We start from the raw sequence: 26410 nt of genomic DNA, 5'->3' as shown, positions 1-26410 counted from the left end.
AGCAGTCTTGGGATAAACTGCATTTGAATAGACAGAAATGAACTTTATGTTTTATATAGATAGGGAGTCTACTCCAGAAAAAAACAGCATCCTCTAGGCTATATATCTGCCCCTCCAAACTGTTCTGTTGATGCTGCACTTCACTTTTGAAGGCAAACACTATACAAAATCCATCCAAAGATCCAACCAAATAACTTTCACAAGACATTTTATGGAACAATGCTTCTTTTCACACTTTCAAATGCAAATGACATGTACCTGCAAAATCTTTGACATTGACATCTGCTCCCTCATTAATAAGTTCTTTAATTCGCCGAGCGTCTCCTCGAATAGCAGCTCTGTGAAGCCTCGTCTCTCCTCGCTCATTCCTCTTATTTACTTTATCTTTGGTTTTAGAAGCTGAGTTGGGAGTTCCCTTCTGACCAACAGCAGATTGGGAAGGATGCTTTGGCGTTGTAGCTACTAAAATAAATACATTTTGTTTGTAGCACATTAAAATACAGTTAACTCAAATACAAATATCCAGTTTAGTAATCAAATACTGTGCTTTCAAAACTACAAAGAATTTTTATGTCTATCTGACCAAGAAAGAACAAAAAAGTATTATCAAAATTACTTCGTTTGCTTTGTACTTTGCTTTTATGTATTGGTTTCCAAACCAAGTGAGTGGGCTTGGTCAAAAGACCCTTTTCAGCTACATCCCAGGCTTTTATAAAAATTTTAATTTATTTATTTTTTTTTTTACATTTGCTGACCGAGAGTGTACAACTGAGCAAAAGCCCTTTTTCAGCGGTGGCTCAGGGAGAAAAGCTCCAGACACGTGCAATAATAGAAAAAGATACAGAGAGTCTATCAGACTTACGAAACCACTTTGTTCTATGCAAATAAAAGTGCAGTTGCCTGCGAACATCAAGCAAGTGCAAATTGCACTCTCCCTTATTCTGGAAATTCGGAAAGAAAAGTGGCAAACTGATGACCTGATTAATATTAGACTCTGATGCCACCTTTGGTAGAAAAGATGGATTAGTCGGCATTGACACCCTCTCTTTATGGAAGACCATATAAGAGAACTTGATAGATAAGGCTTGGATTTCAGAAACCCTCTTGGCCGAGGTAATCGCAACTAAAAAGTCTTCCGTGACAGAAGCTGCAAGTCAACTGTGTCCGCTGGTTCAAAAGGAGAAACCAGGGCCTGCAACACCAAGGTGAGATCCCAAGGGGGTGTTGGGTCCTTAACCAGAGGCATGAGGAGGAAAGTACCTTTCAAAAAGGCCTTACAAAGTTTGGAAGAAGCCAAATTCTCACCTATGTGAAAGTTAGAAATTTCTGCCAATTGTACCTTAACAATTGAGAAGCTAGCACCATGATTAAAGATATCCGCCAAAAACTTCAAAACGGCCGGAACTGGCCAGTAAAAGGATCCAGGTCATGCTGAAAGGCCCAGATTGAGAAACGTTTCTATTTACTCTAATAAACCTTCCTTGTAGAGGATTTGTGAGCCACCACCAGGATCTTCTTGACAGGAGAAGGCAGCCCGAGAGTCCTCACTATCATGGGAACTGGAGCAGTCAAGCTGTGAGCCTCAGACTAAGTCTGGGTAAGGGATCCCAGAGGGATGTATGATCGGATCTGGAACCGGATCTTGTGCCCAAGGTGGACACACTGCATGAGACCACAGAGAGAGGAACCAAACTTGGCAAGGCCAGAAAGGGGAAATGAGGATCACACAGCTCCCCAGCCGTCGAGCTTTCTGAATGAACTTGGATATTAAAGGAAGCAGAGGGCAAGCACACAGTAGACTGGACGGCCAAGCATGAACTAGAGCGTCACTGGGGGCTTCTCCGGATGGGAGTTCAGAGTGATATACTCGCTGCACTTCACGCTTTAAGGAGAGGCAAAGAGATCGCAGCAAGGCTGACCCCACTTTAAAAAGATGTGCTCTACTACTGAAGGATTCAGAGACCACTTATAGGGCATCAGAATAGACCTGCTGAGCCTGTCCGCTAGAATGTTGGACCTCCCCGGAATGTGCATTGACACCAGAAAATGGCCAGTGGAGATCGCCCACTGACGCAATCTCATGGCTTCACAACAAAGGGGCTAAGATCTGGTCCCCCCCATTTGTTGATGTACCAGACTACTGACATATTGTCTGTCTGTATGGCAATAGTCCCCAGAGGAAGATAGGCTTGTAGCACTTGCAATGCCAGGAGCACCACTCTCATCTCCAGGACACTGATATGCAGACTGGTCACCAGGGAAAACCATGTGCTTGGACTGTCCTTCCAATGTAATGCCCCCCCACCCGAGCAAGGAGGCATTCATGGTCATGGGGGAGGGAAGAACAAATGGACGACCCTAAGGGAGGTCCAGGGATTGAAGCCACCACAGAAGGGACAATCTAACAGGAAGTGACAAGGGAAGGTCTAGCAAGGACCACTTAACGGTCATGGTCCACTGAAGAACCCTCATCTGAATGCATGCTGTCGGAATGAGAGTGATCAAGGCCGCCATGGACCCCCAATGCCTGAAGAATTGAATCCGCTGGGGGAAGTTTGGCTTGAAAGATGCAACTCACATGATGTCGGAGCAATAGCAATCTGCCCAGAGGCAGAAACACTTTGCCCTGGGTAGTGTCTATTCGGGCACCTATGAAGTTGAAAACCTGCACTGGTGCCAGCTGAGACTTGTTGAGGTTTATGGTTATGGCCCAGGTGTTGGGCGGTCTGGAGAAGAAGATCCCTCGCTTGGGTTAGTCGATCCCTGGAGGGAGCAGAAAGGAGCCAATCGCCCAGGTAGTGGAATATGTGAAACCCCTGCAGCTGCAGGTAAGCCGCCACTACTGCCATCACTTTGGTGAACCCAAAGGGGAGAGCTCTGAACTGAAAATGACTGGCCCCCAGCCGGAAGCAGAGAAATAGCAGAGATAGTACAGTTGTGTACACTTACCATAGATGTAGATGTTCAAGTGCATTCACTGTTGCAGTCATCACACTTGGGTTATCTGCCTGCAGGTAGCCCTAATGTCGGCCCGAATACCAGAGACTTAGTATTTCTGCATCGGATGCTGTCGCTCCAGGACTGACGTCAGGTCATCAGGGGTATAAAAACAAGCAGCAGACGCCATTACATCAGTTTTTCTTGCCCTAAATGTCAGGAGCCCTCCAAACAGGGAGCTAAGTTATGGTGGGGAAAACACCACCAGTAAAAAGTAAATATCAATACCAATACCCCTGAAAGGGGTGAGTAATAGCTATAGAGAGGAGACAGACAGAGAAAAAACAGGGGCTGGAGGGAGTGAACCAGGACTGCAACAGTGAATACACCCTGGCATCTACATTTATGGTAAGTGTACACAACTGTAATATGTTCTTTATGTTTCACTGATTCCCAAAGCTGAAGAAGGGTGGAGGCAGTCAAGAATAGTTAGGGCTGGCTAGTATTCCTTGCAGGACTGCTGTTGCAAAACCTGCCCTGGATTTGGAATAGACAGGCAGGTGGTAATGCTTGGTGAAGGTGTGTACTGAACTCCAGGTAGCAGCTTTCAGGATGTCCCTGGTAGGAATTCCCCTGAGAAATGCTGTAGAGGTAGATGTTGCCCTAGTGGAATGTGTTCTGACCCCCTGAGGGGTTAGTTTCCCATGGTGCTTGTAGCAGAAATGGATGCAGTGTGCTATCCATTTGGAAATTGTTTGTTTTGAAATGACCTTGTCCTCTGCCCCTGTTACAAAGCTGACTAGTAACTGGTCAGATTTTCTGAAGGGCTTAGTCCTATCAAGGTAGAATCTGAGCTGTCTGTGCACGTCCAAGGAGTGTAGGATCCTTTCCCCTTTACTTTGAGGATTAGGGAAGAAAGTTGGCAAATGGATGGATTGGTTGAGAGCCACACTGGACACCACTTTAGGCATGAAGGAAGGGTTAATCCTGAGGGAAACCCTGTCAGCATGAAAAATCATGAAGGGTTCCACAGCCATAAGTGCTTGTAGCTCAGACACTCGTCTAGCTAAGTGACGGCCAGAAGCAAGGCTTTTCTCCAAGAGAGGAATTTTAAGTCTGCTGACGCAGCAGGTTCAAAGTGGGGAAGCGTGAGCTTTTCCAGTACAAAGTTAAGGTCCCATGCAGGGGTGGGTGCTCTCCTTGGTGGCCTTACATTGTTTGCCCCTCTCAGGAACTGATAAGATGGTGCGAGAAGAGAGGTGGCGCAGTGTTGTAATGAGCCAAAATGGCTGAGGCATGCATCTTAATGGAGGAAGAGGAGGACAGGCCTTTGTGGAGCAGATCTGCTAAGTAATCCACGATTAGAAGCTGGGAAGGCAGAGTTGCGTCTTCTCCTTTAGACAGAATCCAGGAGCAGAACCTTTTCCACTTATCAGCATTGGATTTTCTTGCACTGGGTTGTCTGGCTTCAAGAATGACGTCCAGCACATGCTTGCTTAGGGTTGCTGGGGGAGAATTCAAGGAATAAGCCAGGCTGCAAGATTTAAGGTTTGCTGTTGTGGATGCAAAATTTGTCCCTTATGCTGAGAGAGCAGGGTTGGGTTCTGGTGTAGGTGGCCAGGGTGGCACCGGTGACATTCTGCGCAGGGGTGGGTACCAGAGCTGCCGTGGCCAATCCGGGGCAGTAAGAACTGTCCTTGGTCTGTCCTGTCTTATCTTGAGTAATACTCGAGAGAAGGGGCAGAGGGGGAAAGGCATAGATTGAGAGATTTACCCACTGAAAAGATAGGGCATCCACTTTCCAAGCCCTGCTGTGAGGATTCCTGGTGCAAAATTTGCTGAGCTGGTGGCTGTAGGGGGAGGCAAAGAGATCCACCTCTGGTGTCCCCCATTTCTGAATCAGGAGGTTGAAGGTGCTGAGCTCCAATTGCCATTCATGTGGGTCTAGGAGATTTCTGCTCAAGTCGTCTGCCAGTGAGTTTTGTTTGTCTGGCAGGAATTGAGCTTGCAAATGGACTTGCATGTCCAAGGCAGTGTGCCACAGGGCCATGGCTAACCTGCAGAGTGGGTAGGCGTGGGTTCCCCCCTGCTCATTGATGTTCCACATAACTGTGGTGTTGTCCTGGAAAGGGTAGGGATCTGAAAGCTGTTAAGATGTTCTGCACAGCTAACATCACTTTTAGGTTGATGTGCAGATGAATTTGACTTAGGCTCCAGTGGCCCTGAATGCATTTGCCGTCCATGTGTGCTCCCCAGGCAGATTCTGATGAGTCTGTGGTTAGGGTCTGGGTGGCATGGGGTTGAGAAAAGGCAAGTCATTTGTTGCTGGCACCAAAGACTTTTTAAGTACCATTGAAGTTTCATCATATGCAGTCTTGCATATGGAATTTGCAATATACATGAGGCCATGAACCCTAGGGGCAGCAGTATTTTTCTTGCGGATAACTGGGTTCTGGTAGCCATTTGTTTGAAGTAGACTGTCAGACTTGTTTTTCTGAAGTGAGGAATGCTATCTGGGATGTTGTGTCCAAGCTTGCTCCCAGGAATACAATCTTTTGACTGTGTACCAGTTTTAACTTATTTTCGTTGATGGTGTACCCCAAGGAAGTGAGAAGGTGTTTCACAAGTGTCAGGTGCTGCAACAGCAATTCCTGACTGTCCACCTGAATCAGACAGTCGTACAAGTATGGGAACCTTTGGATATTTCTCTGCCTGCAGTATGCAATGGCTGGAGCCAGGCATTTTGTGAAAACTCTGGGCGCAGTAGATAAGCCAAAGGGAAGTGCAGAGAACTCATAATGCATAGATCCTGCCCTGAAACGTAGATACTTCCTGCATAACTCCCTTATTGGGATGTGCAGATAGGCTTCTTTTAAGTCTATGGTGGACTAACCAGGCATCCTTGGCTAGCACAGGAAGAAGCTGTTGCGGGGTAAGCATTTTGAATTTTGGTACCACCAGGAAGGTGTTGAGAACTGAAAGATCCAGGATTGGGCACCAAGAGCCCTCTTTCCTGGGTGCCAGGAAGAGTCTGGAGTAGAATCCTTGACCCCTCTGTTCTACTGGTACCGGCTGAATAGCTGTGATATTGAGCAGGGAAGCCACTTGGCTTTGAGCCTCTGCCCACTGGTTTGGAAGGTCTGGAAACCCGCTTGGGGTTGGCAGTGAATGGAAATAAAATTCGTACCCCTGGGATACAATGATGAGGACCTACCGGTCCTGTGTGATTGATATCTAACTGTTTGCATGAAGGGCAAGTTTTCCTCCTAGGAGCACATGCAATTGGACAGGGTTGGGGAGTGGTGTAAAGAAGTCATGAGTTTTTTCCGTAAGGAAATGACTTACCACTCCCTGCTTTAGGGGTGGGGGCACTCCACTGCTTAGATCTCTGCATACCCTGAGACTGTAGTCTGGGAGGTCTGTTTCACCTGGGTCTGGTTTGAGAAGGCCTGGAAGGGGCTGGAAAGGACCAGTGTTTGGAAGAGCAATGCCTACTGAACCTAGGGGGTTGCACTTGTAAGAATTCTTTAACAGTCTGCATAGACTTAGCTTTTCCTTCCATCTTTTTAAGAACCTCTTCTGCTTTGGTGCCAAACTGTCCTTGTTCAAAGGAGCGTCCAGTACCTCTGATTTGACATGGTCTGGCAAGGTCTGCTCCTTGAGCCAAGCATATCTTCTCAGTACAGATCCAGTGACTGCTGCCCGGCAAGATGCTTCTAGGGCATCAAAGCCACACTGCAAATAATGCTTACTGACTTGGCTTTGCAGAGTGCATAAGCTCCTGCAATTCTTTATTTTCTGCAGTCTGTAAAGGTTGCCACTTTTTGTTTAATAAGTTCCATAATATGCTGCTGGTACTTCAGCATGTGAAACTGACAATTCAATGACCTAATAGCAAGAGTTGCAGAGGTGTATACCTTCTTAGCCCATCTGTTCAAAGCTCTGGAATCCCTGTCCGAAGGGGTGGGATTCTTTGCTGTAGTAGCCTTGATACCTTTAGGCCCCTGGGAAATGATCTCTGGGTCAGCAGAAGGATTCTTGAAAAGAAATTTGAGTTGTCAGGTACTCTTGTAGTACCTGTCTGGTTTCCTAGGGGCAGGAGGTAAAGTGTTAGGAGTAAGACTGGATTTCACAAAAACATCAGCAACATCCAGGACAGGGAGTATTGCTAAAGGCCTGTGCTGAGGCAACTCTAGGAATTCTCTGGGTCTCTCTTTGGACTGAGGATAGTCTTGGCATAAGGGAACGAACGGTAGAACATAAATCAGATATTAGGAGAAATATAAACACAAATGCATTAAGTAAACATAACAGATAATGGTTCAAGGCATTATTTTAAATTTAGGGTGATGGATAGAGTGGTCATCAGTATGAGGGGTGGTGACAAATTTTTTTTTTAGAAACAAGAGAATATGAATGGATAGTAAGGCTGAGAGCAGATAATAAACTGGGTATTAATAGTATGGCAAATATAAAACCTATTTTAGTAAAAAATAAATAAAATAAGAATTAAGTGATATTTTTTAATTTGTATTATGTCTATTATGTTTAATAAGTGTTTTTAACAATTATGTGATTTTTGAACAACTTTGTTACTTTACATTTTATATGAATTTGTATATATGAGAAAAAAGGGGGGAGTGGTATATGTGTTTGATAGGTTAGCTGGCTGACATGTGATTAACTGATGCTCCTATTTAAAATGGATGTATAAACTGATTTTATAATGCACTGAGGAAGGGTGTTACCCCGAAAGCTTTGCAGAATAAACTTGTTTTTTGTTCCTGACGTGTTTTTTCTTGCTGATAGTCTTGACATTCAAAGTGGAAATGCTCTCAAGGTATGCAAGGTTTCACCAAAAGAAAAATCCTCTGGAGGGGAAGCAGAGGGAATGGATTCCTCTGCATCTTAATCCTCATAACCAGATAAGGGCATGTCTTCATAACCAGAAATCTCAGAGTCATCGGACTCCTGGTCTGTAGAAGCTGGAGGGGACTGGGCTCTTTCTCTTAGCAGGGGGAAGGCTGACTTCCCCTAATCAGCATAATAAGGTCTTCTGCCATTCTAAGCATTTGTTTTTGTGGCATGGGAGCAGATGCATGCACTTTGGTCGTCGGTTTTCTAGGCATAGTGCGCACTCTGGGCCTAAAAAACGTGGTAGTTTTGGTTAAAAAAAGTTGTCAGTTTGAGTCGAACATTGGTTGAGTGAAGAACTGCCTCAGAAGCCGGTGCCTGCACAGCGGCTCCAGACCCATCCAAGGTAGAGACATCCGCAGGTTCCATAGTCGAAGAGTCTTGTGGCATACCGGACTTCGAATGGGTCTCAGTAGAGGCCTGCAAATCCACTTGAAGTGGGCATCAGGGACTGCGAAAGCACCTCACTGTGTACTGGCAGACTGGCGACTAGCTCAACTGAAGCATCGGCGGCAGCTTTGGACCTATGCAGTCTGTGTCTCTTTATCCTTACGTTTTTTTCTGAATATTGGTAGTCTGATAGCTTACTAAAGCCATTTCAGAATTTCGGAGATCGAGAGCGAAAGAATTTAGCGACAAAGAGCCCAATGATGAATGGTTCGGGCATTAAACAAGGCACAAAACCGACAGCGAGGTACGTCGTGGTCTGGGCCTTAACAGGTGACACAGTAAGAATGAAAATTTCTGTGAGGTATTTGCTTTCCACAGGCAAGACAATTGTTAACTTTTTCTGACATTGGTTAGAGCAAGAAAAAAAAGGATCCCAACGGGGTACTTAGCTTTAGAAGACTTCAGTATTATTCAATTCGTGAATGAAAATTCAGGTAGCAGCCAACTGGCACTTGTGAACTGCTTCTGCTTCGGGTTCCTCGGCAAGAAAGACTGATGTAATGGCGTCGGCTGCCTGTTTTTATACCCCTGACGTCAGTCCTGGAGCGACAGCATCCGGCACAGAAATACTAAGTCTCTTGTATTCGGGCTGACTGAGGGCTATCTGCAGGCAGATAACCCAAGTGTGATGACTGCAACAGTGAAACACAAAGAACATCGCCTGTTCATCTTGCTCTGATAAGTATGTATCTTGGAGGTCCACCAAGCACATCCAGTCATTTAGCTGTAGGAGGGGCAGAACTGATTGAAAGGTGACCATCCATAATTTCATCCTGGCAACAGACAGGTTCAGGAATGAAAGATCCAGAATGGGTCTTAAGTCCCCCATTTTCCCAAGCACCAAAAAAGAACTTGGAATAAATGCCTAATCCGGCTTGGACTGGGGGACAGGCTGGATGACTCGTTTTTCGAGCAGCCTGGAAATTTCTGTGTTTGCCTGCTTCCGCTGCATGGGTGGAACATCCATGAAGTGTTTGGGAGGGATTGGGGGCTGAAGAAAGGGAATCTAGCACCCTGTGGATATTATCTGCAAAACCCAACGCTAGTTTGTTATAGACTCCCAAGGATGTTGGGTGCAGAAATAGGCATCCCCGACTGCCTCCAAAGACGAGAAGTTGGGCAACTCTTCAGGGCTGCTGCGAGGGTCTGTCTGGAATGGATCCCAAGATCCTTAGTTCCTCTGGCGCCCACTGCCTTGGGGGCATCTGCTGTACCCCCCTTTGCCTCTGGGGGAAGGTGAATCCTAAGTGTCCTGGGAAGAGCCTTGAGATTTCCAGAACCACATCTTCTTTACCCCATGCTGATTCCTAGAGAAGGATCATTGTGGGGTGGAGACGCTGATCCCAATGGCAGACAAGGTCTTCTCATCTCTCGCTCTGGACCAAGGTACCTCAAAATGTTTTTCCAAACAGGGTGGAACCATCATAGGGAGCATTCCTAAATGATACCTTGAAGGGCTCTGAGAAAGCACAAAGCCAGAGCCAGGCATAATTCCTGTCCCAGCCACCCTAGAGGCACCTTCTGTAGCATGTGATAGGAGCTTCATGGAAGTATTCGTTATCGATGCAAGGGTGGCCATACAGGAGAACACCACCTTCTCCTCTGCAGACATGGATCCTGGGGCAGACTCAGTGACCTCTTTGACCAGGTATCTCTGTAGTCTGATGACATGTGCTCAGTAGTTCAGCACAAGTAAGGCGAATGTGGCTGAGGTGTAAGCCTGCTTCCCAAAATGGTTCATGGCCCGAGACTCCCTGTCTGGAGGATGGACTGTAGAGCTCTCCTGTGCAAGCTCTTTCCTGGGGCCGCCGCAACAACCATAGCACTGACCGGGAATCCCTTTGACCAATGTTACCTATCTGATGGGGCGCTCAGTACTTTGTCCAGGCACTTGGGAATATGCTAAACCATATCCGGTTCCTGCCATGCCCTAGATGAAATCAGACCAACAAGGGGATCAGCAGGAGGGGACACCCAGGAGGTAGAGGGCCCTGTGCCAAACGCCTCCAGGAATACCAACTCATCCAGGTTGGGCTTCTTGGTAGACCACCGAATGTGTTGACGCAGGACTTCCATGATGTCTCCAAAGGAGACATCCTCCTGGGGTGATAGGGGAACTCTCCACTTCCTCCAACTCGGCATCTTCTGTGAGGGACTCTGGCAGGGAGTCCAAGTGTCTCCTCCAGCACGTGCGCTTCTGAGGGGGGCTCCTCAGGGGGGAATTCCAGGGAGGACTTGCAAGCCTCAAGGAGTTCCAGGGAGGGGCCTCCTGGGGCAGAGTGGCAACAGGCGGTCCCCTGAGGAGGAAGGATGGCAGACTCTGGCCCAGAAAAAGAGGGAGCCAGGAAGGACTCTGAGGATGATAATGTCAGGGGTCTCATAGGGGCTGAGAGGAGCCTCTCCAATACATTGAAAGCAGAAGGCGAAAGGATCCCCGAAGCTGGGATGACCAGGACTGGATCAGATGCCCACTGCGCAGAGGGAGGAGCTCGAGCAGAGTCTTGCAGCACCGAAACTGCGAGAAGAGACTCTGAAGGTCTCGAAGCAGATGCTATCCCCTCGGACCAGATGCCCAGGCTTTGACTCAGAGCCAGTCGGCACCAAACACGTCGGGGCCGATCCACTCACGGCAAAGGTCGGCATACAGATGCCTGGAACCATCAGCATGGACCCCTCAACTCCAGGGAACCTCGGACCAAATGACTCCGAAATCAAAGGTCGGATTGGAGGAGGAGTAATCAGTAGGGAGGACTGTATGCCTTTGGCCCTAGAGGGAGATGGAGAAGGCAGGACTCCCAAATGAATCTGGGCTCAGATGAATTTCCACATCATCCTGTCCACCTTGGCTTCTGACAGACTCTGAGAGGACTGGATGGAAGAGGCCACAGACCCAGGCCTGGACTGATGCTGGGGAGAGGCCGAGAAGGGAGATCGGACCAGAGGGACCTCCATTTCTGGCGAGAAGCGAGGTGACTGGAGCCAAGAGGAACCCGGGCTCAGATCTAAGTGGGATTTGGCTGGGGGCTCAGCAGAAGAACGGTCAGGGGACTGCTTTCTAGGCTGATCCCGCTCCTTATGGCAGTTTCTCTCTATTCCTGGTCCTCTTGGTGGGAGGTTGAGTCCCAGAGGCCGGGGTGGAGGAAGATGAGGTGGAGGAGGCCTCAGGAGGAGGGGGAAGGAGGCCTTTTAAAATGAGCTTATTCCTCCTGTCGATCAATGTGCAAGGGTTGAAGCCCTCGAAGATCGAGCAGGAGGTGTCCAGGTGTGGAACACCCAGGCATATTACGCATAGAGTGTGGCCATTGGAAGAGGTTAGTTTGTGGCCACACACTGTACATTTCCTAAAGCCCGGCTTATGGGTCTCAGGGCTACAGGAAGCAAAGGCAGACACATATGCTCATAGATAGGAAGGGACAGCGAGATGGGGCAAGGGTTTTTATTTTTTTTATTTGTACAGAACTGACACCTTAGGGCAAAAATGGGAAGGGTGACTGGACAGTGAGAAAGAGCGAGATGACAGAAGAAAAAAAGCAAAAAAATTTCACTCACCCACTAAAAAAACTTGGAGCTGAAGGTTCACGTGGCTGTTTAAATGCATGGCAAACGAGATCTGTAGGGAGACAGAGGCAGTATGGGTAGGGGTGGAACTTGGGAGCTTGGATCTGAAGCAGAGGTACGTGGCAGAGTCAGATCCATGGCCAGATCTGGATCCCTCAGGTTGAAGATCAAATGAGATCATCATCATCAGATCATTACATACATAAAATCTTATTTGTAAAACTTTAAAATGCAAAATTTAATCTTGTTGCAAACAAAACAGTACAAGGACATAAGGAACTGTAACAGCAGCTGTTAAGTGACATATTTAAATACACCCCCCCCAAAAAAAAGCAACAGCAAGAACTCAATCATCACAGAAGACTAATATCAATTTTAAGTGACAATATTCTTTACAACTTGTGCTATCTTACACAGAAATAAACTTTTACAAATCAGCCCTCCCACAATGACAAACTAAAACCACAAAATAATTACTCAATATCAGTTGATCTGCAAGGAAATCTTCAGTGAGTTACTGCTGGGGGTAGACTTCTGCTTATGCTTTCCCTAGCTCAGTAAAGTTTACTGTCATTCCCATACTCGAGAGGTGGGTATGCTTCCTAGCTGCATGCATCATGGAATCGCAATGTTTTAGGACGTGCTTAATTTCCTACAGAACTCAGTACATACACTACCTCTATCCACTAAGCAAACAAAGCTCACAACACAAGAAATAAAAACAAAGCAACACAAAATACTGTACACACACACGATATGCAGGAAATGAAAGTAATGTACTTGCCATAATGATAGATCTATGTTGTCTGTTTCTGTCCTTCCTCAACTAATGAGTTTCAGAACAGACTTTGGCCTCTTATCCAGACTTCAGGATCAGATCCGGCTCCTCCCCTTACCGAAAAACCCCTCCTGTCCCCAAAACTACTTCAGTTTGAGATTGCCTGTAACGATGATGATAGGGCAACAAAAATAAAAATATATCATACAGACAGATTAGTACAGGGTCACATAGGAGATGGGCAGAAATCTGCTCTGGTGCTGAAAGAGCTTGACATCCTGCTGAAATGGCAAACCATACTGTCATACCAGAAGCCAAAATTGAAAATTTTCCATGAAATAGAAAGGGTAAGGTGATGGGGAAGCTGAAGGACAGAAACAGATAACACAAAGTACAGTTGTGTACATTTACCACACATATAGATTAGAGTGTATTCACTGTTGCAGTCCTGATTTGTGGGACTTCCTGCCGTGAAAGCTCTTGGCCGGTCAGACTACCAAATGAAAAAAAACTCCCCTCTCAAAAAGCTGGCAGACAGTATGCTCAGAAATATAGGGAGCCAGGCAACTTCACAATTTCAGCCCCCCCCCCACTGAAGTTAGTAGGCCCCCAAGATGGGTCCTAAAGTAAAGGACTTAAAACAGAGAACCTAAGCAAGGGAAGGGGCAAAAAAGGGGTCCCCTTGGCTTGAGAAGTTTGTACTAGATTATCCTGTAGGCTAAGGGAGAAGGAGGGAAGGAAAGAAGACTGCAACAGTGAATATACTTAAACATCGACATTTATGGCAAGTGTACACAACTGTACTATTTTCTTTGTTTCACTCTTGCAGTCCTGACTTGTGGAATGATTCCCAAAGTTGAAAAGGAGGGGGGAAGTTAGATTAGGGACAGGACAGGATGCCCACCAGAATGGCAGTGACAAAAACTGCTCTAGACCTGGAAAAGGCTGATAAGTGGTAGTGTTTGGTGAAAGTATGCATAGATGACCAGATATCAGCTTCCAGAATGCCCTCAGTAGGGACTCTTTCAGTAAGACAGTAAACATAGCAGTAGCCCTAGTAGAGTGAGTCTTGCCAGCCTCAAGTGGCTTCTTACCATAATGGTTGTAACAAAATGAGATACAGTGACAGATCCATTTGGAGATGGTCTGATTTTCTCAAAGTTTTAGTTCTGTCAAGATAGCAAAAGAGCTGCCTATGAACAGCCAAGGAATGAAGGATTCTTTCTCCTGCATCTGAGGATTGGGAAAAAAGGTAGGCAGATGTACAGCTTGATTCAAGGACGTGTCAGTAACCACCCTGGGCATAAAGGGAGGGTTAGTCTTGAGATAAACTGTCTGGATGGAAGATGAGGAAAAGGTCCACTGCCATGACAGCCTGCAGCTGAGAGCCTCTTCCAGCAGAAGTGATAGCCAAAAGGGCAGTTTTCGAAGTCAGAAACTTAAGTTAGCAGAGTCGCTAGTTCAAAAGAAAGCAGAGTCAGTTTTTCCAGAACAAAACTGAGGTCCCATGGAGGAGTAGGTTTGTCTCCTAGGAGGCCTGAAGTGAATCACTCTCCTAAGAAATTGTCTGAGAAGGGCGAGTGAAAAGACAGGAGGAGGAACAGGGATATGGGATGAAATGGCAGAGGCATGAATTTTCATGGAGGAATAGGACAGGCCCCTTGTCAACCAGATTAGCCAGGTGATCTCGTATGACAGAGATCTTTGCTAAGAGATGATTGTAGCCCTGTTGTTGACACCAAATGGAAAACCTTTTCCACTTAGCTGAGTAAGATTTCCTAGTTCTGGGTCTTCTGGCCTCTTTAAGGGCGTCTTGAACCTGCTTACTTAGGGCAGCGCAGGTCCAGGATGTTGGGGAATTATCCAGGCTGAAGTCTGAATGTCTGCAGACTGGGATACACAATCTTTCCCTTGTCCTGAGTCAGAAGGTCCTCTATCTGAGGTAAATCCCATGGATTCTCGTTTGTTAGGTTGAGGAGCAGAGGATACCAGTGTTGCCTGGGCCACTCTGGGGCTATCAGTATTGCCCTTGGCCCCACTTCCCTTAACTCATTACATCCGAGTGATGCCTCCAGGTGCATCTGCAGTTAACTCCTACTGACACGTCTAGGTATCAAATATTGCTTGTTCATATCTGCAGTGTCAAATATTGTTCGCTCATATTTGCATCAATAATTCCAAAACCATGCTATGTACAAGTTTAAAGATTTTATTTTAAAACTTACACAATGGCAAACTCAACTGCATTAATTTTTACCTCTGTCTATTCTAGTACAGGTAAATAAATATTAACTGTTTTTATAGTATTAATTTATACAGATGTAATTTTCACATTTTTCTAAATATCACAACAACCAAGTAACAGAGATAGAACCCATTAGCCTCATAAGAAAGCTCTCAGATATATGAATAAAACTCTGCTTACAGTGTGTGTAACTTGAGTGGCTGCTGAGATATTGCAAGTTGTATACAAAATCTTACAAATATAACAGTTACTGTGTTTACTTACTACTTATAAAATGTGGAACTACTAGATGAGACCATAGAGAGAGAGAAATCAGACTTGGCGAGGCCAGAATGGGGCAATGAGGATCACAAAGCTCTCCAGGCTGCGAGCTTTCTGAAAAAAATTTGATGTCAAGGCAGAGGAGGATAGGCATAAAGAACACCAAGCATGAATCAAAGCATCTCTGGAAGCTTCCCCCGAGGGGGGTTCAGAGCGAAGAACTCACTGCATTTCGCATTGGAAGGAGATTCAAATAGATAACAGCAAGGATGACCCCACTTTAGAAAGATATGCTCAGCCAATGAAGGATTCAGAGACCACTCGTATGGTATCAGGACAGATCTGCTGAGCCTGTCCGCTAGAATGTTGGACTGTCCCAGAATGTGCGTTGCCACCAGAAAATGGCCGATGGAGATAACCATTCCCACACTCTCACGGCTTCACGACAGATGGTAAGATCTGCTTCCCCATTGTTTGTTGTTTTACCAGACCACCGACATACTATCTGTCTGAATAGCAACTGTCCCTAGAGTAAGATGGATATCAAGGGCCTACAATGCCAGAAGCACCGCCCTCATCTCCAGGACATTGACATGCAAACTGGTCTCGGATGGGGACCATGTGCCTTGAGCAGTCCTTCTCGAGCAATGCCCCCCCCTAGCTGGGAGGCATCCGTGGCCACCATGGTCTTGGGAAAGGATGGGAGAAAGGGAAGTCCACTGACTAGGTCCAGTCCACCACTGAAGAGAGTCCCTGCATACCCAGGAGAAATGTACCGGGTGAGACAACGGCAGAGCTAACAGAGACCATTGAACATCAAGAGTCCACTGAAGAATCCGCATGTGAAGGCACGCTAAAGGTAGCAGGTTGATCATGGTCGCAACAGACCCGAACACCTCAGTACTGTCTCTGCTGTCAGAGACTGGGCTTAAATGACGTACAGACCGTGCAACTTCAGGCTGTGTATCCTGTCTGGGGTGAGGAAAACTTTCATCTGGACAGTGTCCAACCGAGCCCCAATGAAATCTAAGACCTAAACAGGGCCCATTGACGATTTGTTGAGATTGATCCCGACAGTGTCCTCCCATCCTTCTCACTTTGGACCAAAGTCTCTTGTACCGACTTCCCAAACAGGGAGAACCGTCGTACAGGGCATTGGTAAACAGCGCCTTGAAAGGTTCCAATAACTGACATAGCTGGAGCCAGGCATGCTGCCTGATGGGAACGCCTGTGCCAGCTGCCCTAGCAACTCCCTCAGTAGCATGGGAGAGGCGATGCATGGAGGTGTTAGTGACTGATTTCAGAGTGGTCATATGAGCGGAAAAGGTCTAGTCTCCTGCCGACATGGACTCTGGGGTCAACTCAGCGATCTCCTTCACTAGGTCTCCATGCAGCAAAATCACATGTGCCATGTAATTCAGCGCTCTTACTGAGGTGGCTGAAGCATAGACCCGGGTTCCCGAATCGATCCAATGCCCTTGACTCTCGGTCAGGAGGATGGACCGAAGACCTCTCCTCAGCGAGCTCTTTCTTGGTGGCAGCTGCCACCACTATAGCATCAACTGGGGGACCCTTTGTCCCAACATGTCCTGTCTGAAGGGGGGCTAAGGACTTTATCAGGGTGCTTAGGGACAGGCTCCACCGTATCCAGTTCCTTCCACGCCTGAGATGTTATTAGGTCCACGAAGGGATCTGCTGGAGGAGACACCCAATAAGTAAAGTAGATGGGTATGTGCCGAATGCCTCTAGGAACACTGACTCATCTGAGGTTGGTTTTTAGGCAGACCCCCCCCCCCCAGCATAGGAGTTCCATGATGTCTCCAAAGGAGACAAACTTGGGGGTGATAAGGGGGAAAATTTCCCTTCTTCCAAATCAGTGTACTTGGTGAGGAACACCGGTGGGGAAGCCTAATGCCTCCTTTTACAAGTCTGTTTGCAAGGGATCTCCTCAGTGGGAATCTCTGGGCAGGACTCGCAAACGTCCTGCTGCTCCCTCACGAGGGCTTGCTGAGGCAAAACAGGCACAGGCTGTTCCCTGAGATGGTAAGATGGTCGGGACCATACCCAAAGCAGAGGGAGTCGGGGCAGAGTCTGAGGATGAGATGGTCAAGGGTCTCAACGACACCGAAAGAACCCTCTCCACCACATCAAAGGCTGAAGGAGAATGGACATCCTCAGAAGTGCCAGCCAGAGCCATTCTCCTCTGACCTGACAGGGGTGTCAGAGCAGAGACTCCGGGAGCTGAGATACCAAGGGGAATACTGTGCTCCAAACACACTAGGAGCTGACAACACCCCCTCGGATCAGACCTTGAGGCTATGGCTCCGAGAGCTCAGATCCGACATGCTCAAGGCAATGGCTAAAGTCAAGGTGCAGGGTACCATCAGTGTCGACCCCTCGACCCTGAGGGTCTTCAGATCCAAGGGCTCTGAAACCGAAGGTCAGATCGGAGAAGGAGTGATCGGAGTAAAGAAAGGCTGCAGGCTCCCCCCTCCAGAGGGAGAGAGGGCTGGCAAGACCCCCATCTGAATTTGGGTGTGGATAAACCCCTGAATCATCTTGTCCATCTCTGCTTCACTGAGGCTCCAGGTGAAGCGGGAGGATGAACCCACTGACAGGTCTGGAGTGCCTGTGAGGGGAAACCCATAGAGGCAACTGGATCTGGGATTCCTCTGGCTCCAGGGTGAACCTGGGAGAATGGAGCCAGGGAGAACCAGGTCTGGTTTCTGGCCTAACGTTCGGCAGCAGGCTGACCAGAGCCGAGCAGTCAGAAGACTGCTTCCCTGGCCTGTCCTTAGACTTCTCCCCTTCCCCGGACCTCTTGGAGGGAGTTTGAGTCCCAGACACTGGGGAAGAGGTAGAAGCTGCTGCTGCACCTGAAGTAGGGGGGGGGCATAGGGGCTACAGTTTCTGAAGAGGGAAGTAGGCCACTGAGAATGGGTTTATCCCTCCTGTCCTTCAGTGCCCTGGGATTAAACTCGGCAGACAGGACAGGAGGTTTGTAAGGAGGGCGGCCCCCAAACCCACCACGCACAGAGTGTGACCATCGGCCAGGGAGAGCTTATGGCCAACACTGTGTGCACTTTCTGAAACCTAGTTTAGGGGTTTCAACCATGTCCCTAAACAGGCCCAGAACACACACGCGCACACACACACACACACACACACACACACACACACACACACACACACACTAAAGAAAAAATAGGATAGACAGAAAGCGAGAAAAGATTTTTTTCTGACTTCCGACTGCGCAGGGAGGACAGAAAGTAAAGCTAAGAGGAAAGTTAAAGAGGGAACCAAAAAGCACAAAAATGCACTCACAAAACCAAACGACTAGCCAAGAACTCAGACTACGATGCTTGCTTTTCCAGCAGCAAACGAAATCTGAAGGGAGGAAGGAGAGAGGGGGCATTATGGGTAAGGGGAGGAGCTTGGAGCATATGCTGGATATGTGGCCGTGTCGAATCCGATATGGATCAATAACCCGCAAGTTGAAGATCAAATGAAGTAAACTACTTCAAATCTGTTGTTTTTATAGTATTAATTTACATAAACGTAATTTTCACATTTTTCTAAATATCTCAACAACCAAGTAACAGAGACAACTCCTTAGCCTCATTAGAAAGCTCTCAGATAGATGAATAAAACTCTGCTGACAGTATGTGTGTAACTTTAGTGATTGCTGAGATATTGCAAGTTGTATACAAAATCTTACAAATAGTTACTGTTAACTATGACTTATAAAATTTGGTTTTACACCTAGAATCTAAAGAATACTACCACTATAAAAATAGTTTGTGCTGATGAATTTGCCATTTATACTTCTTTCATAATCCCTATGGTTTCAGAGATATGAACATTTTTTTTTAAATTTAAGGACATAATTTGATTCTGTTAAAAGGCATTGGCTCTGCCCACTGGAAGTTGCACTGCAAACTTCCTGAGATCCATTGGAGTGAAGGAGTTAATATTAGAAGCACCAGAGGAAGAAGTAAGGGGGGGGGGTGCATAGATGAAAACACAAGTCCAAGGGAAAGAAAAAGCATCCATCTTCCAGGCTGAGTGTAGGTTGCTCCTGCAGCAGAATCTTTTCAGTTAAGCATCTTACTTGGTGGTGAAGAGGTTTATCTGGGGGACTTCCCCATTTGTTGGCTATGCTGAGAAATGTTTCCCCGATGCAGATGCTGTCCACGGGGGTCCATCAGGTTTCTGCTGAGGTGATCCGCTAGAAGGTTTTGAGCGCCTGGAAGGAATTGTGCCAAAAGGTCTAACCCCAGAGAGTAAGCAGTTTCCCAAACCTGCACTGCTAGGCGACAGAGAGGGCAGGAGTGGGTGCCCCCCCTACTTGTTCGTGTACCACATAACTGTGGTCTCTGTTTTTACTAATAGGACCCCTGGTTTCCATTTCTCTCCGAATACTACCAGCCCTTCTTTAATTGACATAAGCTCTTTCAGGTTTGTGTGTTTGTCTCTGAAAAAGAAGTTATGTACCTACCATAACGTTCCATGTTAGTTGTCTTCATCTCATCCTCGGCTCCGACTCGGCCATCTTCTATAGCTCAAGAGCTGTTTACTGGCTCGAGGCTGCCCCTTATCCCATGATGCCTAGCGCTAGCTACCCAGATCTCGTTTGTAAAAGCTAACCCCAGACATAGCCAGAGAATCAACCTGTCCAAACAAACAGGTTGAGCATACCTGTCATACTCTCTAAGTCAGTAGAGGAAACAAACCAGAGAACATTCAGCCAGTGAAACCAGAACTCCTCTCAATCCAACAGGACAGGGGGACGGAGGGTGGGACACAAGAAAGAAGGTGAGATGAAGACAACTAAAGTACAGTTTTGCACCTACCATAAATGTAGATGTTCGAGTGCTAATACAGCTGCAGTCATAACAGATGGGTTCTCCTGCCATCAGGTGGGTCCTCGGTTGGCCGAATTCCAAAGTCTAGGTCTGGCGTCGGTTGTCGTCGCTTCTTCCCTGATGTCAGTGCGACAGGGGTATTAAAAGAACCAGCAGACGCCATTTTCTTCAGTTTTTCTTGCCCCAGATGTCAGGTGCCCCCAGAATGAAGGCAATACATAAATTTGTGTAATAAAGCAATGCCATATAATCAAAATACAATAGTGCAAGCAAATACATCAAGAATGAATACCCCAATCAGGTTGCATGAGGAGATGTTAGCCAATAGGCCTGTCCCAAGAGGGGAAGGAGGGAGGGAAACCTGGACTGCAGCTGTATTAGCACTCGAACATCTACATTTATGGTAGGTACAAAAAGTACAGTTTTGTACCTACCATAAATGTAGATGTCCGAACTGGATAGCATCTGCAGTCATAACAAGTGGGTTGTCCTGTCGTCAGGCAGCCCTGCAGTCGGCCGGATTCCAAAGTCCGGGTCCGGCTTCGGCTGATGTCGCACTCCACCCGACGTCATCTCTGTTGGTCTTCGGGTATAAAAGCATCAGCCGACGCCATTTTCTTCAGTGTTTCTTGCCCCAGATGCCAGTAGCCCTCTTGCAGGCTAAAATTTGGATAGATGCCAATGTTTCCAAATAGATAGAGGTAAACACAACAATAAGCATATATGTACATATATACAAACAAATACACCATAAAAGACTCCCCCCCAACAGCTAGCTATTAGGAGGGTAAACACCCTAGGAGTACCACAGAGGGGAAGGAGGGAGGGTAATCCTGACTGCAGATGCTATCCAGTTCGGACATCTACATTTATGGTAGGTACAAAACTGTACTATGTCCTTCATGGATGCATCTGCAGTCATAACAATGGGTAGAATACCATAGCCAACTAGGGAGGAGGATAAAAGTAGATTATGGTGTGTTTAGGATCCCTTGCAGTACAGCAGTGGCAAACCCTGCTCGGGATCTGGAATATAGAGGCAAATTATAATGCTTGGCAAATGTATGCACGGAGGTCCAAGTAGCCGCCTCAATAATGTCTTTGGTTGCCACTCCTCGTAAGAAGGCTGTGGTAGTGGCTGTTGCTCTTGTAGAATGAGGTCTTATGTTCTGTGGAATTGGTTTTCCATGGAAGGAGTAACAGTATCGTATGCAATTTCCTATCCATTTGGAGATTGTCTGTTTGGAAATAGCTTTTCCTTCCCTTCCTGTTGCATAGGCTACAAAAGTTGGTCAGTCTTTCTGCTATTTTTGTTCTGTCCAAGTAGTAGCGTAGCTGTCTATGTACATCCAAGGTATGCAGTATTCTTTCCCTCTGTTTTGTGGGTTGGGAAAGAAGGTAGGTAGGTGGATTGCCTGGTTCAAAGATACTCTGGATACCACCTTGGGCATAAATGTAGGATTAGTCCTCATGGACACTCTATCTTGGTGGAAGATTAGGAAGGGTTGCACTGCCATTAAGGCCTGTAGTTCTGAAACCCTCCTTGCTGAAGTAATTGCCAGTAGGAAAGCAGTTTTCCATGACAGGTGTTGTAGGTCTGCTGTTGCTGCTGGTTCAAAGGGTGATAGTGTCAACTTTTCTAGCACAAAGTTTAAATCCCAAGCTGGTAATGGTGGTTTCCTTGGAGGTTTTACATTCTTGATTCCTCTGAGGAACTGCCTGAGCAAAGGGTGCGAAAAACAGGTGGATCAAAGCTGTATTCTGCTGAAATAGCTGATGCATGTATCTTGATGGAGGAGTAGGACAGGCCTGAATGAAGAAGTTCGGCCAGATACTCCAGAATGTTATGCATATCTATGTTTGACACATCTTTTCCTCTTTCGGTACTCCAAATGACAAACCTTTTCCATTTTCCAGCATAGTTCCTTCTTGTTGAAGGTCTGCGTGCTTCAAGAATAATGTCTTTAACTCTTTGAGACAGTTCTGGATTAGCTGCTGCTATGTGATGTTCCATGCAGTCAGTTGTAGCGTTTTTAGGTTTGGATGTATGATGCTGTAGTTGTTCTGAGTTAACATCAAAGGCATCAGGGGTATTGGCCACATATTGTTCCGAGACATGCTCTTCAGTAGTGGGTACCAGTGTTGTCTTGGCCAGTTTGGGGCTATCAGGATTATCCTTGGACGTTCTTCCTTGATTTTTAGTAGTACCTTGTGTATCAAAGGAAGAGGTGGGAATGCATATGCTGTTAGGCCTTTCCAGTTGAAGGAGAGTGAGTCCACTTTCCATGCTAGTGGATGGAATGTCCTTGTGCAGAATTTTTTGAGCTGGTGATTGAGAGGTGATGCGAATAGGTCTATCTGTGGCATTCCCCATTTCTTTGAGATGGTCTTGAAGATGTCCGGTGCAGTTTCCATTCGTGGGCATCCGAAGTGGTTCTGCTTAATATGTCTGCTAGAGTATTGTCTTCCCCGGTACAAATATTGCCTGTAACTGAATGTTGTAGCTGAGTGCCAGGGTCCACAGCTCCAAGGTCATTCTGCATAGGGGTATGAATGAGTGCCTCCCTGTTTGTTGATGTACCACATGACTGTGGTGTTGTCTGTCCTTATCATCAACTGGCCCTCTTTGAGGAATGGTTTGAACTTTTGGATTGCCAGTTTTACTGCCAGCATTTCTTTTAGATTGATGTGCAGGTGAAGTTGATCCTGTGTCCACAATCCTTGCACGCATTTGTCCAGCATGTGGGCCCCCCATCCTAGGTCTGAAGCGTCTGTTGTGATGGTCTGGCTTGGTTGACATCTGCGAAAGGGTAGGCCTGGGTTTGACTGGCATGCCTGAGCCCACCATAGGAACTCCTGTTTTAAGCATGGAATTAGTGGGATTTCTGTTTCTAGACTGTGTCTGTGTTGGGACCATAAATTCTTTAGGTACCACTGTAGTTTCCTCATATGTAGTCTGGCAAATGGGACCAAGATTATGCATGATGCCATGAAGCCCAAGGCCTGCAGAAATTTTCTTGCTGTTAACTTGTTCAGTTTTGTTAGTGCCAAGAAGTAAAGTGGAAGTTCTTTTTGTTTTTCTGTAGTCAGGAATGCCATTTGTTGTACTGTGTCCAATTCCTACCAAGAATGTCCTTGTTTGGGATGGTATCAGTCTTGACTTTTGTAAATTGACTGTGTATCCCAGTCCTTGTAGCAAGTAAATGACCCTTTGTAAATCTGTTGTCAGCTTGCTTTTGTTGTCCCCTTGTAGCAGGCAGTCGTCCAGGTATGGGTAAATTTGAATTCCTGTAGTCTGCAATGGGCGATTACTGATGCCAGGCATTTTGTGAATACTCTGGGCAGTAGATAAGCCAAAGGGCAATGCTGAGAATTGATAGTGCTCTGATCCTGCAAGAAATCTGAGGTATCTTCTGCAGATTGGTCGAATGGGGACGTGCAGGTATGCCTCCTTGAGATCTAGAGTTACCAGCCAAGACTCCTTGCCCAGCATGGGAAGAAGTTGCTGTAGGGTCAGCATTTTGAATTTTGGGACAATGATGTATGTATTTAAGGTGGCCAGATCGAGAATTGGTCTCCAACTTTGTTCCTTTCTTTGAACTACGAATAGTCTGGAATAGAACCCTTTCCTTGTTCTGCTGTTGGCACTCTTTCCACAGCTCTCATGTTGGCTAACTCCATTATCTGGCGTAGAGCCTCTGTTTTTTGATTTGGAGGTAGATTTGGCATTCCTCTTTTGACTGGTAAAGTGTGGAAGTGAAACCGGTAACCTTGATCTATGGTTTGTAAAATCCACTTGTCTTTTGTTATGTAGTGCCAGTTCTTTGAAAATAAGGTTAACTTTCCGCCTAGAGGAGCTGCTATTTGTTCCTGGTAGGCGGAGTTAGGATTAAGTCACTGTGGTTGTGCTGATGTAGTGGCAGTGGCTGTGTCTGTGCCTCTGTTGTTACCTTGCCACTGTCGTCCTCTGTAGGCACCTCCTCTGGGTTGGTTTCTGCCTCTGGAACGTCTATTCCTGCCCCTTTGAAATTTTGTGGAGTCAGGAAAGGACCAATTTTGGCAGGCCAGTTCCTGCTAAACCTTGGGGTTGAACCTGCAAGAAATCTTTAACAGTTTGAACAGATTTTGCCTTTTCTTCCATTTTCTTCATAACCTGCTGGGCAGGTGTACCAAACAAACTTGTCTTGTCCATAGGAGCATCTAGCAACTTGGCTTTAACATGATCCGTAAAGCTTGTTCCTTTAGCCATGCATGCCTTCTTATCACTGTGCCTGTCATGGCTGATCTAAATGAAGCCTCCAGTGCATCATAGCCACATTTTAAGGAATGGTTGCTAACCTGTTGTATGTTATTTACCATCTCTAATACATATTTCTTATCAAGAGATTCATCAGTGGTTAGTTTTTAGTTAACTGATCAAGCATAAACTCTTGGTATTGTATCATGTGAAACTGACAGTTTAAAGCTCTAGCTGAGAGAGTAGCTGAAGTGTAGACCTTTTACCCCATCTGTCTAATGACCTTGCTTCCCTTTCAGAAGGAATAGGGTTTTAGCTGTGGTCGGCTACTGCCTTGGGACCCTGGGATATAGTTTCTGGGTCTGCAAGTGGGGCCTTGTAAAGGTGGTGATGAGTATCTGGCACCCTGTAAAATCTGTCTGGTTTGGCAGGGGCTGGGGTAAAGAATCTGGAGCGGAGCAAACATCATTAAAAGCATCATCCACCACAGATAGAACAGGAGGTATAGCTAAGGGCCTGTGCTGTGGGAGGTGCAGAAAGGTTCTAAGTCTTTTTCTGGAGTCTGAAAAATCCTGTTGCTGCCATTGGAACTGTTCTCGCATGGCATGCAAGGTTTCCCCAAAGGAGAATTCTTCTGGTGGGGAAGCAGCAGGAATGGATTCTTCAGCATCAGAATCTTCAAAATTGGAGAAGGGAGCCTCTGGCTGGTCAGTTATGTCTGATTCATCAGCAGAATCATCAGAAGACACTGGCTCAGGGGGCTCTGGCCTAGGTCTCTTCTCTGGGGGCTGAGAGGCCCTGTCTGGGTGAGATTGAGATCCTCTAATTAAAGAAATTAAATCTTCTGCCAAAGAAAGCATTTGAGAACTAGAAGAGGGCCTGGATGTGGGGGGTTTAACAGGCACTGATTTAGTAGTCTTGGCTGCTTTAGCCCTGGCGAAGGCCTTAATGGACATGGCTGCTGGAGGCCTAGCAGCACCACGTGCTGGGGTAGAGACATCCAAGGGGATGGTGTCTGATAAGTCAACCACCGTAGTGGGTAAAAGTCCTGAGGTCGATTCAAGAGTTGTAGCAGGGGCCTCAGTAGTAAGAATAGGTTCAGCTGTGCTTAGATCAGTTTTCTCGGTTTCGCCGAAACCGAGACACTCATGTTTGCTTTACCGTGGTTACGGCGAAACCGCGGACCGCGAGTGTCGGTCTTTATCTCTGCGTTTTTTGGAAGACTGGGTAGTCGGAGGATCCGACGGCATAATGTACGCAAAATCAGTACCGAAAAACTGTTCTGCAAACTCCGCCCGCCGCCTAAGCGTTCGTCGGTTGAAAGAGGCACAGGCCGAACAGGCTGCTACCTCGTGGTCTGGGCCTAAACAAGGCAGACAGTAAGAGTGGAAATCTTTATGAGGTATTTGTTTCCCACAGGTTAAACAATTGTTAACTTTTTCTGACATCGGCTGAGGCAAGAAAGAGTCCCCAACGGGGTACTTAGCTTTAGAAGTCTTCGAAGTAGTATTCGGTAGAAGTAATCTCTGGATCCGACTGACAGGCACTTGCGAACAGCTTCTGCTTCGGGCGCCACGCGGCAAGAAAGACTGAGGAAAATGGCGTCGGCTGATGCTTTTATACCCGAAGACCAACAGAGATGACGTCGGGTGGAGTGCGACATCAGCCGAAGCCGGACCCGGACTTTGGAATCCGGCCGATTGCAGGGCTGCCTGACGACAGGACAACCCACTTGTTATGACTGCAGATGCATCCATGAAGGACATCTGTACTATGTTCATCGTGCATACAGCTGCAGTCATACCAGATGGGTAGAATCCCAAAGCTAAGAAAGGGGTGGTAGGCACTAGGTGGAAAGTACAGTTTTGTACCTACCATAAATGTAGATGTCTGATAGGTATGCAACTGCAGTCCTGACATATGGGTTGGCCTGTCTCAGGCAGCCCTTCGGTCGGCCGGATTCCAAAGTCTGGGTCCGGCGTCGGCTGATGTCACCCTTTCCCCGACGTCAGAGCGCCTGGGGTATAAAAGCGTCAGCCAACGCCATCTTCTTCAGTGTTTCTTGCCCCAGATGCCAGGTGCCCTCTAAGAAAGGCTAAATTTTGAAAATAGAGAAAAAATTCCAGACAAGTACAACATAAAAAACAAATACACCATAAAAGATT

At 46.7% G+C, this 26410-nt stretch overlaps 1 protein-coding gene across 2 annotated transcripts in view; it reads right to left on the bottom strand.

Annotated features, from left to right (window-relative positions):
- Nucleotides 1-26410, bottom strand: part of ANKRD11 (ankyrin repeat domain 11) — a 1034395-nt gene that overhangs the window by 757658 nt on the left and 250327 nt on the right. Inside the window, exon 4 of one of the 2 annotated variants that reach the window (XM_044081841.1) lies at nucleotides 259-462. In XM_044081841.1, the coding sequence (XP_043937776.1) occupies nucleotides 259-462 (204 nt within the window). The remainder of the gene's footprint in view (nucleotides 1-258; nucleotides 463-26410) is intronic. The other variant, XM_044081842.1, reaches the window with a different exon arrangement.

Source organism: Protopterus annectens, chromosome 8.part1 (genome assembly GCF_019279795.1).
Source record: "Protopterus annectens isolate FY-2018-M chromosome 8.part1, PAN1.0, whole genome shotgun sequence".
NCBI lineage: Eukaryota > Metazoa > Chordata > Ceratodontiformes > Protopteridae > Protopterus > Protopterus annectens.
This window is presented reverse-complemented; position numbering and strand designations above follow the sequence as displayed.